At 37.5% G+C, this 17,412-nt stretch overlaps 1 protein-coding gene across 1 annotated transcript in view; it reads right to left on the minus strand.

Annotated features, from left to right (window-relative positions):
* Positions 1-17,412, minus strand: part of CEP350 (centrosomal protein 350) — a 140,126-nt gene that overhangs the window by 33,675 nt on the left and 89,039 nt on the right. Inside the window, exons 29-30 of the mRNA XM_060132229.1 lie at positions 5,570-5,781; positions 3,079-3,223 (exon numbers count right to left, since the gene is read on the minus strand). Coding sequence (XP_059988212.1) covers positions 3,079-3,223; positions 5,570-5,781 — 357 coding nt within the window. The remainder of the gene's footprint in view (positions 1-3,078; positions 3,224-5,569; positions 5,782-17,412) is intronic.

Raw genomic sequence — 17,412 nt, forward strand, 5'->3', positions numbered from 1 at the left:
AAAATAATCAATTGGTTTCAGGGTTAAAAGACTCTGAACCTTAGCGGTAAGCTTTACAGTGATTTAACTGATGATTCTAGTACAATAATTGGGGGTAGGACTGTAGGCTGGGCAAAAAATTATAATCTTTCTAAAATGAAGTATAAACCCATATCTTTGCATCTTCTACAGCTGTGTATTCTTTTAACTGTGTATTCTTTATGTGCTTCCAAAACTTGAGATGTTACTTTGATAAAATTTTATAGGAGACTACTACACTCCCACAGACTTAGTTTCAACTCTGCCCCCAAAAAGTTTATTTTAAATGAATATATTTTAAAAATTGGATATGTCAACAGTGATTTTTTAAAATAAAAATATCTTTATCATCTATGATTGTGAAGATTTAATAGCAGATGATGAGAAACTTCAAGTTTTAGATGAAAGACCTTGGGAAATGTTTTTATTTTTAAGTACTAAAGAAACGAAAATCCTACAAATGAAGGGTAGAGATTAAGTAAAAGTCTATGAGAGTGAATGGGAATACATTTTATATATGCCCAAATCTAGTATTACAACAGTGTTTATCATCAGTAACATCTAAGAGAATCTCTATAATTTTTTTTTTTAATCCAAGAGACTTTCTAGATGAATGCATTGTCTTTATGAAATTCTCTCCTACAGGGTTTTTTGGAAGGTGAGGGGACAGGGGAAGTGGCAGGTAAATGATACTTCAGTTTGTTGAAACACATCAAGACAGAATAAGCAGATGGACAGAATAACTCAATCAAAAATTAAGTTCGGGGGCTTCCCTGGTGGTGCAGTGGTTGAGAGTCCGCCTGCCAATGCAGGGGACATGGGTTTGTGCCCCGGCCCGGGAAGATCCCACATGCCGCGGAGCGGCTGGGCCTGTGAGCCATGGCCGCTGAGCCTGCGCGTCCGGAGCCTGTGCTCCGCAACGGGAGAGGCCACAACAGTGAAAGGCCCGTGTACCGCAAAAAAAAAAAAAAGAAAAAAAAATTAAGTTTGATTATCTGACACATGCTGACTGTATTAATTTGGTTTATAACAAACTCTCCATCACTTAAGTGAGAAAGGTATTATATAACTCCACTACATTAAAATTTACCACTTCCATAAATACTGCATATAAATGATGTCATCATGAATAGGTAGATGGCATTATAGTTGAAAAATCTCAGAGCTGTTTTTCTAAAGCTGTTCTTGCTTAAATATGTTTTACCAATAAAACAGTATCTTATAAATATTATCATTAATCCTTGTTGCACAACTCATGCAAGGATGGTTAAGATATTATTTTCCATTGCTACAGATAGAAAAGATTATCTAATATGGGAAGGAAACTTAAAGAGAGTCATCAGTATGTAATAGAGCCATGATGAGAATCCATATTTCCAAGTACCAAGTTTATGTCCACTGACATATTATTCTACTGGCAGTAACTTTTCACCAGAGTACATGAAAGCAAATATATAAAAATGCTAATCACTTGCAACAGATAAATATGACAGACAGGGACTTCCCTGGTGGTCCAGTGGTAAAGAATCTGCCTTGCAATGCAGGGAACGTGGGTTCAATCCCTGGTCAGGGAACTAAGATCCCACATGCCGCGGGGCAACTAAGCTGTGTGCCACAACTACTGAGCTCACGCGCCTCAACTAGAGCCCGCATGCTGCCAACTACAGAGCCTACACGCTCTGGAACCCGTGCGCCACAACTAGAGAAGAGAAAACCTGCATGCCACAACTAGAGAGAAACCTGCACACCACAACCAGAGAGAAGCCCACGCACCACAATGAAGATACCCCATGTCTCAACAAAGATCCCGCGTGCTGCAACTAAGACCTGACACACCCCAAAATAAATACAATAAACAATAAATAAATCTTAAAAAAAAACAATTTAAATATGACAGACAACATTCTTCAACTTTAATTACTGGCTTGATCCAGTAATTCCATTTCTAAGAATTTATTCCTACTGAAATATTCAACAGGGATCTATATAAATGAAGATGTTCATTACAGCATTATTTGAAATATTGAAAATCTTGAGAAAACCTACATGACTATCACTAGGGAAATGGTTAAATAAATTATGGTATACCTACCCTTTGAAATATTATGCAGTTATTCAAAGAATAAAGGAGATCTATAAATATGGGCATGGGGGAAAAAATCCATGATTTATTACTGTTTAAAACATTGAAAACAAAGGGGGTACAGAATAGAATCAAAGATCAAAAAATGAATAGTATTTTTTCCTTTACTAAATGTCTACTCTCAAAAGAAAACTGAAAATGAACTCAAAAGACATACACTCAACATGGTATTAATCTTCCTCAGAATCCTACATAAACCAAGTATTGTCTGTCTAGATATGCCTCCCACGATCAATGCCTTGAATCAAGTCTTCTAGAGTAAAGGCTGTTTATTCTTTCGTAATCTATATGCCACAGAGATTTACAGTATGATAGAGGTTATGGGAAAACAGATAATGCTCCCCACTGCCATGTGCAGTCTCTTCTCTACTTTTCCTCCCTTTAGTCTTATGCTACCCTGGCTCTACCACCTCCTATTTCTCCTCACTGTCATCATTAAATCATTCAAGAAACATTTAATAAATACCTACTATGTGCAATGCAAAGTAGCTGCTAGGGCCTGGTGCTACAACTGTTAAAACATAGGACTTTCCTTTGCAGAAGTCTATATTCTAGTAGGGGAAACCTGCTGTGTAAAGTTTGATTACAATTTATGTGTTGCCTGGTATAACAAGTTGAAGAGCAGAGCACTATGGGAACACATAAGCAGTGCCTGACACACACCAAAAATTCAAAGAATGTGTGATGAATAAATGACTATTAACATCCAAGAATATAACAATTTATCATATTGGTGTAATTAGGGATATAATTATCAATGAAAAGCAAAGAATTATGCGATTTAGTCTTGGCAAGAAAAAAGTCTTTACAAATGAAACAAAGAATAACATTTTACCAGCCATACAGTTAGACAAAGCTTATTAAAGAGGAATTCAAATATAGTGCAAAGAAAACTAACTCCTCCTTGTTAGTCTTACCTGACTGTGTCATAGATAATGACTCATCTGACCAACTATAACAGTGTTGATGGGACTTGACGGGTAGACGACATTGTCCTCCAGTTCTATGACTTCCTTTGCTAGACTCCTGCTTTGACACAGATGTGCAGCTTTTAGGAGGTGACTGTTCAAACAGAAAATCAAATGGGAACCGTTTTGTGATACAGTTGTAAAATTCTATTTAAAATTCAAGATACGAACCAGTTGAAGATAATATTTACAAAGAGTTTTAAATAACTTTATGAAATAAAAAGTGAAAAAAGTTTGCAAAATATACTAAGGATAAGATCTTGACTTTTTAAAGGTAGAGAAAAAAGTTATAAAAAAGCATGCTTTTAAAAAATGTTTATAATAAATTATGAGTGGCTACTGAATCAGTGATACTTACCCCCTTATTCGTTTTAACTTTAAAAATACTAAATATGGGGGTGCAGATATCTCTTCAACATAGTAATTTCACTTCCTTCAGATATATATCCAGAACTGAATTTGCTGGATCATACGGTAGGTCTTCATTAACAGATGAATGGATAAAGAAAATATGACATACACACACACACAAACACACACACATGCACACACACAAATACTATTCAGCCATTAAAAAACCCAAACAAACCAGAAATCCTGTCATTTGAGACAACACGGATGGATCTTGAGGGCATTGTACTAAGTGAAATAAGTCAGAGAGAGAAAGACAAATACTATATGAGCTCACTTATATGTGGAATCTAAAAAAACCCAAACTCATAGAAAAAGAGATCAGACTTGTGGTCACCAGAGGTGGGGGTGGAGAGGTGGGGGAACTGGGTGAAGCTGGTTGAAAAGTATAAGCTTCCAGTTATAAGACATATAGGTACTGGGAATGTAATGTACAACATGATGACTATAGTTAACACTGCTATATGGTATATTTGAAAGGTGCTAAAAGAGTAGATCCTAAAAGTTCTCATCACAAGGAAAAAAACTTTTTGTAACTATATGAGGTGATGGACATTAACTAAACTTATTGTGGTAATCATTTCACTATATATATATATATGTCAAGTTATTATGCTGTACACCTTTAACTCACACAGTGCTGTGTGTCAATTGCATGTCAATAAAACTGAAAAAAATTTAAATATACTAATGTACTACTTTTATGGAAGGAAAGGAGGAGAAATGGAAGCGGGAAGGGAAGAAAAAGAGCATAAGAAGACTGCCTAAATGAGATTATTTATTACAAAGGGTGTAATTTCTACCTTGATATCAAGTGGAAGTGAGAATGTCTGATTTGATTCCTAGCTATCACCACTTCCTATCCCTGTGACTATGGGCAAGTTTCTTAGCCTGCTAAGCTTCAGAGTGGGGCTTAAAATCTAAAGAATTGTTGTGAGGATAATCTACATAAGGCATTCAGCATACTACCTGGCACTTGGTAAGTAAACACTCAATAAATATTACTTCTTATTATAGAAGTGACTTTAAGACACACTGAATTTAGGTGGATTCTTTTTTTTAAACACAAAGAGGCTTTAACAATATTTGTGTTCACTTATAATATTTAATATTGTTATGCTATAAAAAGAAACAAAATTGAACTATTTGTATTGAGGTGGATGGACCTAGAGTCTGTCATACAGAGTGAAGTAAGTCAGAAAGAGAAAAACAAATACCGTACGCTAACACATATATATGGAATCTGAAAAAAAAAAAAAAAAAGGTTCTGATGAACCCAGGGGCAGGACAGGAATAAAGACACAGATGTAGAGAATGGACTTGAGGACACGGGGAGGGGGAAGGATAAGCTGGGTCGAAGTGAGAGAGTAGCACTGACATATATACACTACCACATGTAAAAGAGATAGCTAGTGGGAAGCAGCTGCATAGCACAGGGAGATCAGCTCAGTGTTTTGTGACCACCTAGAGGGGTGGGATAGGGAGCGTGGGAGGGAGGGAGACGCAAGCGGGAAGAGATATGGGAACATATATATATATATATATATATATATATATATATATATATATATATATAACTGATTCATTTTGTTGTGAAGCAGAAACTAGCACACCATTGTAAAGCAATTATATTCCTATAAAGATGTTAAAAAAAAAAAAGAAAAGGCACACTGGTGTGGTTTAAGGTCTTATTGTTTCTATTACATGACAAAACAGACTATAATAAGAACTTGTATTGTCTCTCATATTATCTTTATTAAAAACTTTAGAAGTTCCTATCCCCTAAATATTAAAAACTTCACAGCATATAATTTTATAACTGCCCCTAAAGCTAAAATTCATATATTTATAAATCTTTAGGAGTCAAGGAAAAGCTTTATTTCTACTCAAATGTCATATAGTATATGTTACAGGTATGGGTGATAGTCAATGCTGTCCTTTAATAGCAAGAATATAACTGTTAATAATATACCTTTCAGGCAGGTTTTTTTCTAAAGAAGCTTTAAGATATAAATATATATTAACTTACATGTTTACTAGGCGAGGTAGAAGATTCCAGTTCTTGTGAAAAAACCATTTCTTCAGTAAGTATACTGTGATCTCGACTTCCAGGCTGCTCCTGAACTATAGATTCAGATGGTATATATTCAACAGCAGGGCTGCCCAATTCTTCTGGAATAGAGCTTTCACTGTGTAGATGAGAGTAGGAAGGTACTGGAGATTCTGTTTCACTCACTATTTCTAGAAGAGGGTGAAAACAAGAAAAAGTACACAATCTTGGTCAAGGGACATGTTCATCTGTTAAACTTCACATTTGTTTTCAGCATAATTTCATTAGTTGCATTTAGATATAATTTTTAATCCCACCACTTAGTGAATCACATTTACTATAATATCCGTTAGTCTAAGAATTTTGGCTGATGCAAACTGAGAGAAGATATCTGTAACATATAATCAGCAATGATAATGACTGACAACCTGAATGTAAAGATGCACAGCAATTACAACTCATATATTCATTTAGAAATGGAATCAATCCAACCACTTTGGAAAGAAATTTGGGAGTATTTGGCAAAGATGAAAACACTCTTTGATCTAGCAATTCCACTTCTAGGTATAAATCCTAGATAAATCTTGTATACATGCAGCAGGAAACATGTACATGGTTACTAGTAGTATTGTTATAATAGTCAAAAACTAAGTAAAATAACTAAATTGTGGTATATTTATAAACTGAAATGCTGCACAGCAATAAAAATGAATGAACTGCATGCACTGATGGAGATATATTATGAATTTTACTCAGCACTTTCAGAATTTGTAGCACTGCCTTGCCTCTGGAATTTCCTGTCCATTGTGGCCTCTCCTCTAAAAAAACAAATACTTTTGACACTTAACATAAAATTCTTGACATTATACTTGTCTAACCTTAAGAATGTACACTGCTTTCCTTCTTTATCACTATGGATACAATGTCCCACAAAGATTAGGTTATATCACACTTTGGGTCAATACTGATAACATTTGGTATACTCAATTCCAAAAATATCACTGAAGACTTCGGGCCTGAAATTCATAAAATAAGTTTATTTAGCAAAAGAAATACCTATATCCCAAAGAATGTTTCACTTCAATAAACAAGGATGACCTAACATCTAAAAGCATTTCAGTTAAAAATTTTAAAAGATGTCTTTTTGGAGGGCAATTGCCCCGCCCACTTGGGCAGAGGGAGCCTGTTGAGCTCCCAGGCCTGTCCCCTGTCCTCCAAAGTCCCCCTCCAGGCCACGTAGGTCCTTGGGGGCATAGGAGGGAACGCAGGGAGATCAGGAAAGTCAGCGGGGAGGCACCCTCCCAGATTGGAGGAGCAAGAGAGGACAGGACGGTGTGTGCCCCACGTACTTGAGCCCAGGAAGCCTGCTGTGCTCCCAGTGAGGTACCCTGCCCTCTGAGACCAGGGGTGGGGGGCACACCTGGGTCCCTTCTGTTCCTTGAGCCTAAGCCCCAACCGCCACAGCCCCCAGGGCCTTTTCCAGCCCTGTGGGTCCTGAGCATTGGCCCCGCCCACCACCCAAACCTTGCCTTTGCTTAGGCCCCGCCCTCCACAGCCAAGGCCTTCCTCCCCCCTACTCCACCCTTTTTTCTTTTCTCTCCTCTTTTTTACTATTGTGGTACTGATATACCTTCCAGGTGTTGATTCATCTATATTTTTATTTTTATATTCTTCCTAACATATCTGTTAGTTTCCTAGTCTAACTTTATTTTTTTACTTTGTTACTGTTCTTTTTTTTTTTTTTTGCTGCCCCAGGCGGCTTGTGGGATCTTGGTTCATGAGCCCGGGGTTGGGCCAAAGCTCTTGCGGTGGGAGATTTGAGTCTGAATCATTGAACTAACAGAGAACCTCAGACCCTAGGGAATATTCATCGGACTGAGGTCTCACAGAGCTCCTCATCTCAGCACCAAGACCCAGCTCTACCCAACAGCCTACAAACTCCAGTGTTGGAAGCCTCAGGCCAAACAACCATTAAGACAGGAACACAATCCCACTCATTAATATAAAATTAAAAAAAAAAAAAAAGGAGATGGGAAGAAAATATGTCACAGATGAAGGAGCAAAGTAAAAACCTACAAAACCAAATAAATGAAGAGGAAATAGGCAATCTACCTAAAAAAGAATTCAGAGTAACAACAGTAAAGATGATCCAGAATCAGAATGGAGGCACAGATTGAGAAAATACAAGAAATGTTTAACAAAGATCTAGAAAAACTAAAGAACAAACAGAGGTGAACAACACAATAACTGAAATGAAAAATACACTAGAAGGAATCAATAACAGAATAACTGAGGCAGAAGAATGAATAAGTGAGCTGGAAGAAAAAATGGTGGAAATAACTGCCAGGAAGCAGAAGAAAGAAAAAAGAATGAAAAGAATTGAAGACAATCTCAGAGATATCTGGGACAATACTAAATGCATCAACATTCGAATTATAGGGTTCCCAGAAGAAGAAGAGAAAAAGAAAATATTTGAAGAGATTATAGTTGAAAACTTCCCTAACATGGGAAAGGAAATAGTCACTCAAGTCCAGGAAGCACAGAGAGTACCATTCAGGATAAACCCTAGGAAAAACACACCAAGACACATATTAATCAAACTAACAAAAATTAAATTCAAAGAAAAAATATTAAAAGCAGTGAGGGAAAAACAAAAAATAACATACAAAGGAATCCCCATAAGGTTATCAGCTGATTTTTCAGCAGAAACTCTGCAGGCCAGAAGGGAGTGGCAGGACATACTTAAAGTGATGAAAGAAAAACCTACAACCGAAATTACTCTACCCAGCAAGGATCCCATTCAGATTCGATGGAGAAATCAAAAGCTTTTCAGACAAGCAAAAGCTAAGAGAATTCAGCACCACCAAACCAGCTTTACCACAAATGCTAAAGAAACCTCTCTAAGTGGGAAACACAAGAGAAGAAAAAGACCCACAAAAGCAAACCCAAAACAATGAAGAAAATGGTAATAGGAACATACATATCGATAATAACCTGGAATGTAAATGGATTAAATGCCCCAACTAAAAGATACAGACTGGCTGAATGGATACAAAACAATAAGAGCCATATATATGCTGTCTACAAAAGACCCACTTCAGACCTAGGGACACATACAGACTGAAAGTGGAGGGATGGAAAAAGATATTCCATGCAAATGGAAATCAAAAGAAAGCTGGAGTAGCAATACTTGTATGAGATAAAGTAGACTTTAAAATAAAGACTGCTACAAGAGATAAGGAGAGACACTACTTCATGATCAAAGGATCAATCCAAGAAGATATAATAATTATAAATGTTTATGCACCCAACATAGGAGCAGCTCAATAAATAAGGCAAATGCTAACAACCATGAAAGGAGAAATTGACAGTAACACAATAATAGTAGGGGACTTTAACACCCTGCTTACACCAATGGACAGATCATCCAAATAGAAAATAGATAAGGAAACACACACTTTAAATGACACAACAGACCAGATAGATCTAACTAATATTTATAGAACATTCCACCCCAAAGTGGCAGAATACACTTTCTTCTCAAGTGCACACGGAACATTCTCCAGGATAGATCACATCTTGGGTCACAAATCAAGCCTCGGAAAATTTAAGAAAACTGAAATCGTATCAAGCATCTTTTCTGACCGCAATGCTATGAGGTTGGAAATCAATTACAGGAAAAATACTGTAAAAAACACAAATACATGGAGGCTAAATAGTGTGCTACTAAATAACCAAGAGATCACTGAAGAAATCAAAGAAGAAATTAAAAAATACATAGAAACAAATGACAATGAAAACATGACGACCCAAAACCTATGGGACACAGCAAAAGCAGTTCTAAGAGGGAAGTTTATAGCAATACAATCTCACCTCAAGAAACAAATATCTCAAATAAACAATCTAACCCTACACTTAAAACAACTAGAGAAAGAAAAACAAAGAAAACCCAAAGTCAGTAGAAAGAAAGAGATTCATAAAGATCAGAGCAGAAATAAATGAAACACAAACGAAGAAAACAAGAGCAAAGATCAATAAAACTAAAAGCTGGTTCTTTAAGAAGATAAACAAAATTGATAAACCCTTAGCCAGCCTCATCAAGAAAAAAAGGGAGAGGATGTAAATCAATAAAATTAGAAATGAAAAAGGAGAAATCACAACTGACACTGCAGAAATACAAAGGATTATAAGAGACTACTCCAGACAATAATATGCCAATGAAATGGAGAACCATGAAGAAATGGACAAATTCTTGGAAAGGTACAATTTTCCTAGACTGAACCAGGAAGAACTGGAAAATATAAACAGACCTATCACAAGTAATGAAATTGAAACCATAATTAAAAGTCTTCCAGCAAACAAAAGTCCAGGACCAGATGGCTTCACAGGCGAATTCTATCAAACATTTGGAGAACAGCTAACACTGATCCTTCTCAAACTCTTCCAAAAAATTGCAGAGGGAGAAACACTCCCAAATTCATTCTACGAAGCCACAACCACCCTGATACCAAAACCAGAAAAAGATATCACAAGAAAATTCAATATCACTGATGAACATAGATGCAAAAATCCTGAACAAAATACTAGCAAACAGAATCCAACAGCACATTAAAAGGATCATACACCATGATCAAGTGGGATTTATCCCAGGGATGCAAGGATTCTTCAATATACACAAATCAATCAATGTGATACACCACATTACCAAATTAAGGAATGAAAACCATATGATCATCTCAATAGACGTAGAAAAAGCTTGTGACAAAATTCAACACTCATTTATGATAAAAACTCACCAGAAAATGGGCATAGAAGGAACCTACCTCAACATAATAAAGGCCATATATGACAAACCCACAGCAAACATCATACTCAATGGTGAAAAACTGAAAGCATTTCCACTAAGATCAGGAACAAGACAAGGATGACCACGCTCGCCACTCTTATTCAACATAGTTTTGGAAGTCCTACCCATAGCAATCAGAGAAGAAAAAGAAATAAAAGGAATACAAATTGGAAAAGAAGAAGTAAAACTGTCACTGTTTGACGATGACATAATACTATATGTAGAAAATCCTAAAGATGCCACCAGAAAACTACTAGAACTAATAAATGAATTTGGTAAGGTTGTAGGACACAAAATTAATGCACGGAAATATCTGGCATTCTTATCACCAACAACGGAAAATCAGAAAGAGAAATTAAGGAAACACTCCCATTTGCCACTGCAACAAAAAGAATAAAATACCTAGGAATAAACCTGCCTAAGGAGGCAAAAGACCTGTACTCAGAAAACTATAAAACACTGATGAAAGAAATCAAAGATGACATAAACAGATGGAGAAATATACCATGTTCTTGTATTGGAAGAATCAATAATGTGAAAATGACTATACTACCCAAAGCAATCTACAGATGCAGTGCAATCTCTATCAAACTACCAATGGCATTCTTCACAGAATTAGAACAAAAAAATTTTACAATTCGCATGGAAATACAAAAGACTCTGAATAGCCAAAGCAATCTTGAGAAAGAAAAATGGAGCTGGAGGCATAAGGCTCCCCAACTTCAAACTATACCACAAAGCTACAGTAATCAAGACAGTACGGTACTGGCACAAAAACAGAAATAAGCAATGGTACAGGATAGAATGCCCAGAGATAAACCCACGCACTTATGGGCACCTAATTTACGACAAAGGAGGCAAGAACATACAATGGAGAAAAGACAGCCTCTTCAATAAGTGGTGCTGGGAGAACTGGACAGCTACAGGTAAAAGAATGAAATGAAAACACTACCTAACACCATGCACAAAAATAAACTCCAAATGGATTAAAGACTTAAATGTAATACCAGACACTATAAAACTCTTAAAGAAAAACATAGGAAAAACACTCTTTGACATAAACCACAACAAGATCTTTTTTGACCCACCTCCTAGAGTAACGGAAATAAAAACAAAAATAAACAAATGGCACTTAAACTTAAAAGCTTTTGCACAGCAAAGGAAACCATAAACAAGACAAAAAGACAACCCTCAGAATGGGAGAAAATTTTGCAAATGAAACAACAGACAAAGGATTAATCTCCAAAATACACAAACAGCTCATGGAGCTCAATATCAAAAAAACAAACAATCCAGTTAAAAAATGGGCAGAAAGGGCTTCCCTGGTGGCGCAGTGGTTGGGAGTCCGCCTGCCGATGCAGGGGACATGGGTTCGTGCCCCGGTCCGGGAAGATCCCACATGCTGCGGAGCGGGTGAGCCCATGAGCCATGGGTGCTGAGCCTGCGCGTCCGGAGCCTGTGCTCCGCAGCGGGAGACGCCACAACAGTGAGAGGCCCGCATAAGGCAAAAAAAAAAAAAAAAAAAGGGCAGAAGGGGCATCCCTGGTGGTGCAGTGGTTGAGAATCTGCCTGCCAATGCAGGGGACACGGGTTCGAGCCCTGGTCTGGGAAGATCCCACATGCCGCGGAGCAACTGCGCCCATGAGCCACAACTACTGAGCCTGCGCATCTGGAGCCTGTGCTCCGCAACAAGAGAGGCCGCGATAGTGAGAGGCCCACGCACTGTGATGAAGAGTGGCCCCCGCTTGCCACAACTAGAGAAAGCCCTCGTGCAGAAACGAAGACCCAACACAGTTAAAAATGAATAAATAAATAAATAAATTTATATTTAAAAAAGTCTGAAAATTAATGAAACATTCATTTCTAAAAAAAAAAGGGCAGAAGACCTAAATAGACATTTCACCAAGGAAGACATACAGATGGCCAAGAGGCACATGAAAAGATGCTCAACATCACTACTTATTAGAGAAATGCAAATCAAAACTACAATGAGGTATCACCTCACACCAGTTACAATGGCCATCATCAAAAAATCTAGAAACAATAAATGTTGGAAAGGGTGTGGTGAAAAGGGAACCCTCCTGCACTGTTGGTGGGAATGTAAATTGATACAACCACTATGGAAAACAGTATGGAGGTTCCTTAAAAAACTAAAAATAGAACTACCATACGACCCAGCAATCCTACCACTGGGTATACACCCTGAGAAAACCATAATTAAAAAAGAGACATGTACCACAATGTTCACTGCAGCACTATTTACAATAGCCAGGACATGGAACCAACCTAAAGGTCTATCGACAGATGAATGGATAAAGAAGATGTGGCACATACATACAATGGAATATTACTCAGCCATAAAAAGAAATGAAATTGAGTTATTTGTAGTCAGGTGGATGGACCTAGAGTCTGCCATACAGAATGAAGTCAGAAAGAGAAAAACAAATACCGTATGCTAACGCATATATATGGAATCTAAAAACAAAACAAAACAAGGAACTAATGAACCTAGCTGCAGGCAGGAATAAAGAGGCAGAGGTAGAAAATGGACTTGAGGACATGGGTTGGGAGGGTGAAACTGGGCCAAAGTGAAAGTAGCATTGACATACATACACTACCGAATGTAAAAGAGCTGGCTGGTAGGAAGCAGCCGCATAGCACAGGGAGATCAGCTTGGTGCTTTGTAACGACCTAGGGGGTGGGATAGGGAAGGGGGTAGGGAGGCTCAAGAGGGAAGGGACATGTGTATGCATATGGCTGATTTGCTTTGTTGTGCAACAGAAACTAACACAGTATTGTGAAGCAATTATACTCCAATAAAGATCTATTAAAAAAATAATACATTTTTACATTGTGAATGAGTAGTATAATCAGAATGGTTGAATAAATAAGGAAGGAATTTTTAAAATCCTCAAGGATATTCATCTACTCCAAGATAGAATGCAGGTAAAATTTTAAACGGCTTAAAAAATGATTTTAGGTAGTAGGGAAGAGAAGAATCCTCTACATTCCTGCTTTATACCCCTTAACATATTTTATTTTTATTCAGTAAGTAACATACACTGATTTTAAAAGTTCAGACAGTATAAAAGTTGTATAAAGAAGAAAATGAATGTACCACCACCTCCTGAGAGAGAACCACTGAAGAAACTTCTCCAATCTGATGTCTTTGCGGAAGAATTCATTTTGGAAATCTTCATTTTTGGCCCTTGATCTTATTTTTGAAATTATAAAAGTAGTACATGAATGTAGTTGAAAAAACCCAACAAAACAAAACTTCAAACAGTATAGAAGGACGTAAAGTGATTATTTCACATGATCCTCTCCAACCACTTTCAGCTGTCCAATTTCCACACCTCAAAGTAAACCACTGGCAGTCAGGTATGATTGGTGTGTGTCTTTCCAGACCTCTTCCTATACTTCCTGACTTTTGAAAAATTTATTCTTTTAAAATTGTGGTTAAAAAAAAAAAAAAAGGGATTTCCCTGGTGGTCCAATGGTTAGGACTTGGTGCTTTAACTGCTGTGGGCCCAGGTTCAATACCTGGTTGGGGAACTAAGATCCCCACAAGCCACGCAGCCAAAAAAAAAAAAAAAAAGTTGTGGTAAAATACATATACATAAAATTGACCATCTGGATCCCTTTTTTTTTTTTTTTTTTTTTTTTTGGCGGGGGGCTGCGTTGAATCTTCATTGCTGTGCACAGGCTTTCTCTAGTTGCGGCACATGGGCTTCTCATTGTGGTCGTTTCTCTTGTTGCAGAGCACAGGCTCTAGATGCACAGGCTTCCGTAGTTGCAGCATGTGGGTTCAGTAGTTGCGGCACGCAGGCCCTAGTGTGCCCGCGGGCTTCAGTAGTCGCAGTGCGCGGGCTCTAGAGCACAGGCTCAGTAGTTGTGGCACACGGGCTTAGCTGCCCCACGGCATGTGGGATCTTCCATGACCAGGGGTCGAACTCATGTCCCCTGTACTGGCAGGTGGATTCTTAACCACTGTGCCCCCAGGGAAGTCCCTGGATCACTTTTAAGTATACAGTTCAGTGGCATTAAGTACATTCACACTGTTGTGGTTGTGTGACCATCACTTCCGTCCATCTCCAGAACTTTTTCACCTTCCCAAACTGAATCTCTGTACTCATTAAATAATAACTCCCCATTCTCTTCTCTCCTTAACCCCAGCATCAACCATTCTACTTTCTGTCTCCATGAATTTGTACTCAGGTACCTCATATAAGTGGAATCATACAATATTTGCCCTTTTATGATTGGCTTACTTCACTTAACATGTCTTCAAAGTTCATCCATGTTAGTACATGTTTCAGAATTTCCTTCCTTTTTAAGGCTAAATAATATTCTACTGTATGTATATACCACGTTTTGTTTATCCACTCATCTGTTCCTAGAAACTTGGGTTTTCATCTTTAGGCTATTGTGAATAATACTGCTATAAACATGGGTGTACAAATATCTCTTTGAGAACTTGTTTTCAATTCTTTTTGGTATATACCCAGAAGTGGAAATTCTAAATCATATAGTAATTCTATTCTTAATTTTTTGAGGCACTGCTTTACTATTTCCATAGCAGTTACAACTATTTTACATTCCCACCAGCACTGCACAAGGGTTCCAATTTCTCCAAATCCTCATCAACATTTTTTTCTTCTGTCTTTTTTGATAACAGCCATCCTAAGAGATGTGAGGTAATATTTCACTGTATCCCTGACTGCTGAAGACAGAGTTACATGTCAGTAGGAGTCCAGCAACATTTGTACGCTTTTTTAAAAATATGGACTATAGCAGTCAATCTTCAGCACTTCTTTTAAAATATACCCTATATAATGTGACATAAAAGAAAATGGAAGAAACACCAAAACTTTTTAAAATGTATAATCTGCAGGTGTTGTCCAATATGGTAGCCATCAGCCTCATGTTGCTACTTAAATACTAAAATTAAATAAATTCAGTTTCTTAGTTCTACTAGACAAATTTCAAGTGTTTAGTAGCCATTGAAAAAAAATCAGGCTTTGGAAAAAAGTCTCGGAGTTCTTTCCTGAACAATATTTTATAATGCTTTATGAAAGAAAGGTATATGGCTTAAATAAACTCCTTAACAATGGACATGTCATGTTTCTTGGAGCCCAAGCTTATTTTTAATCCCTCACTGATATTTGATAAATTTCCTGCCACATGAGTTCTTGTCACCCAAGACAGAACCCAGAAAATGAAATTTCCAGCCTTCCTTGCTGGGCATTGGAACTTAGGCATTGAAATCTGGTGTCTCCAATCTGATGTCCCTGTAGAAGACTTCATTTTAAAATTGAGTATCCTGAAGAAGGCGGCTCCATGTGGACTCTAATTTAGGTGGCTTTTGGTAGTGACAGTGGATTTCTCAGTGGTTGCAAAGTTGAGTCCCTGGTGCAGAAGTGGCATGAGTGGGGAAATGATACAAAATAGCAGTTTTCTTTTTTTTTTTTGGCGGAAAAAGAAAGGGTGGCTTTATTCTTTGCCAGGCAAAGAGGGAACACCAAAACAGCAGTTTCCTTCAGGGCTCTGCTGAGTAGCTGCTAGAGCAGTTTTCTCAGCAGGCCAGTTCTGTGGTGTGGTTTTAGCACTGCTCCTAGAAGCTCGGTGTGGAGCTGGCTCTCCAGTCATCTCAAAAATTCTATGAGCCATAAAATACACAGCCTTTAGTAAGTTACTTTTCTGCTTGATCTTAGTCAGCTTCAGCTATTGCAACAATGTGCCCTGAGGGGTACACTGTCATTTCATTATAATGTATTTTCTTCTTTTTCTTAATTTTTCTTTTATTTATGTCATTTTAGCTCATTAAATACACTATTCCTAAACTATATTTGATGAGATTAAAATTGCCTTCGTTTTATCACATTTACCCAGTAACACTTTTTATGATTACACAGGCCAACAGTTCCTGACAAATGGAGGCTTGAACAACAACAACTAGTCTTAATTTGCCTTCCAGGCATAGTCAGAAATGTTTTCTACTTCTGTTACAGCCCATGATGAAACCTGAGACACTGAATCTCTTTTCTCCGTCCTGTTAAATTTCCTTTCAAGAAGGAGTAGTCTGCAGCAGAATTTGAGGCTACAGAATGAGGATGTGGAAGTTGACACAGAAGTCAGCCTCTGCTGAATAAACTGAAGAAAAAAGGAACACTACAGATGAACTATATTTATTGCATCATTGGTTTTCTTTATGTACCACTTGGTATGTATAGCTAAATAATATATCACTTAGTTTTGTTTGCTTTGAATTTTCTATAAAAGAAATCAAACTGCTTGCAGTCCTCTGTGATTTGTTTTAAGATTCTTGTATGTTGATTTGTTTAGCTGTAATTTTTTCTTCTTTACTGAGCATGATATAATATGTAAATATACCACAATTTATTTATCCATTCTCCTACTGATGTGGGTGGTTTCCTTTTTTCCCTGCTATTTCAAATACTGCTGCTACGAACAATGTCATATATATCTCCTAGTATAAATATGTATACATATCTATATGTATATCTCTCTCTATATATATACTTATATATATATATAAGTACAGATAGATATATTTATATCAATCTATTATCTATCTATGTAAAAGTTCTCTACAGCAGGGCATCCCTGGTGGCGCAGTGGTTGGGAGTCTGCCTGCTGATGCAGGGGACATGGGTTCGTGCCCCAGTCCAGGAGGATCCCACCTGCCGCGGAGCGGCTGGGCCCGTGAGCCATGGCCGCTGAGCCTGCGCTTCCGGAGCCTGTGCTCCGCAACGGGAGAGGCCACAACAGTGAGAGGCCCGCGTACCGAGAAAAAAAAAAAAAAGTTCTCTACAGCAGTGGCTTTCAGATTTTTTACCTTAATCATAATATATTTAACCTATGTGTGACATAATGATATTTTCTATTTTATTTCAACTTTAAACAATGCTGACTAAATGGATTTCAATCCACTAAATGGATTTCATACATCGCA

Source organism: Lagenorhynchus albirostris, chromosome 2 (assembly GCF_949774975.1).
Source record: "Lagenorhynchus albirostris chromosome 2, mLagAlb1.1, whole genome shotgun sequence".
Taxonomy (NCBI): Eukaryota; Metazoa; Chordata; class Mammalia; order Artiodactyla; family Delphinidae; genus Lagenorhynchus; species Lagenorhynchus albirostris.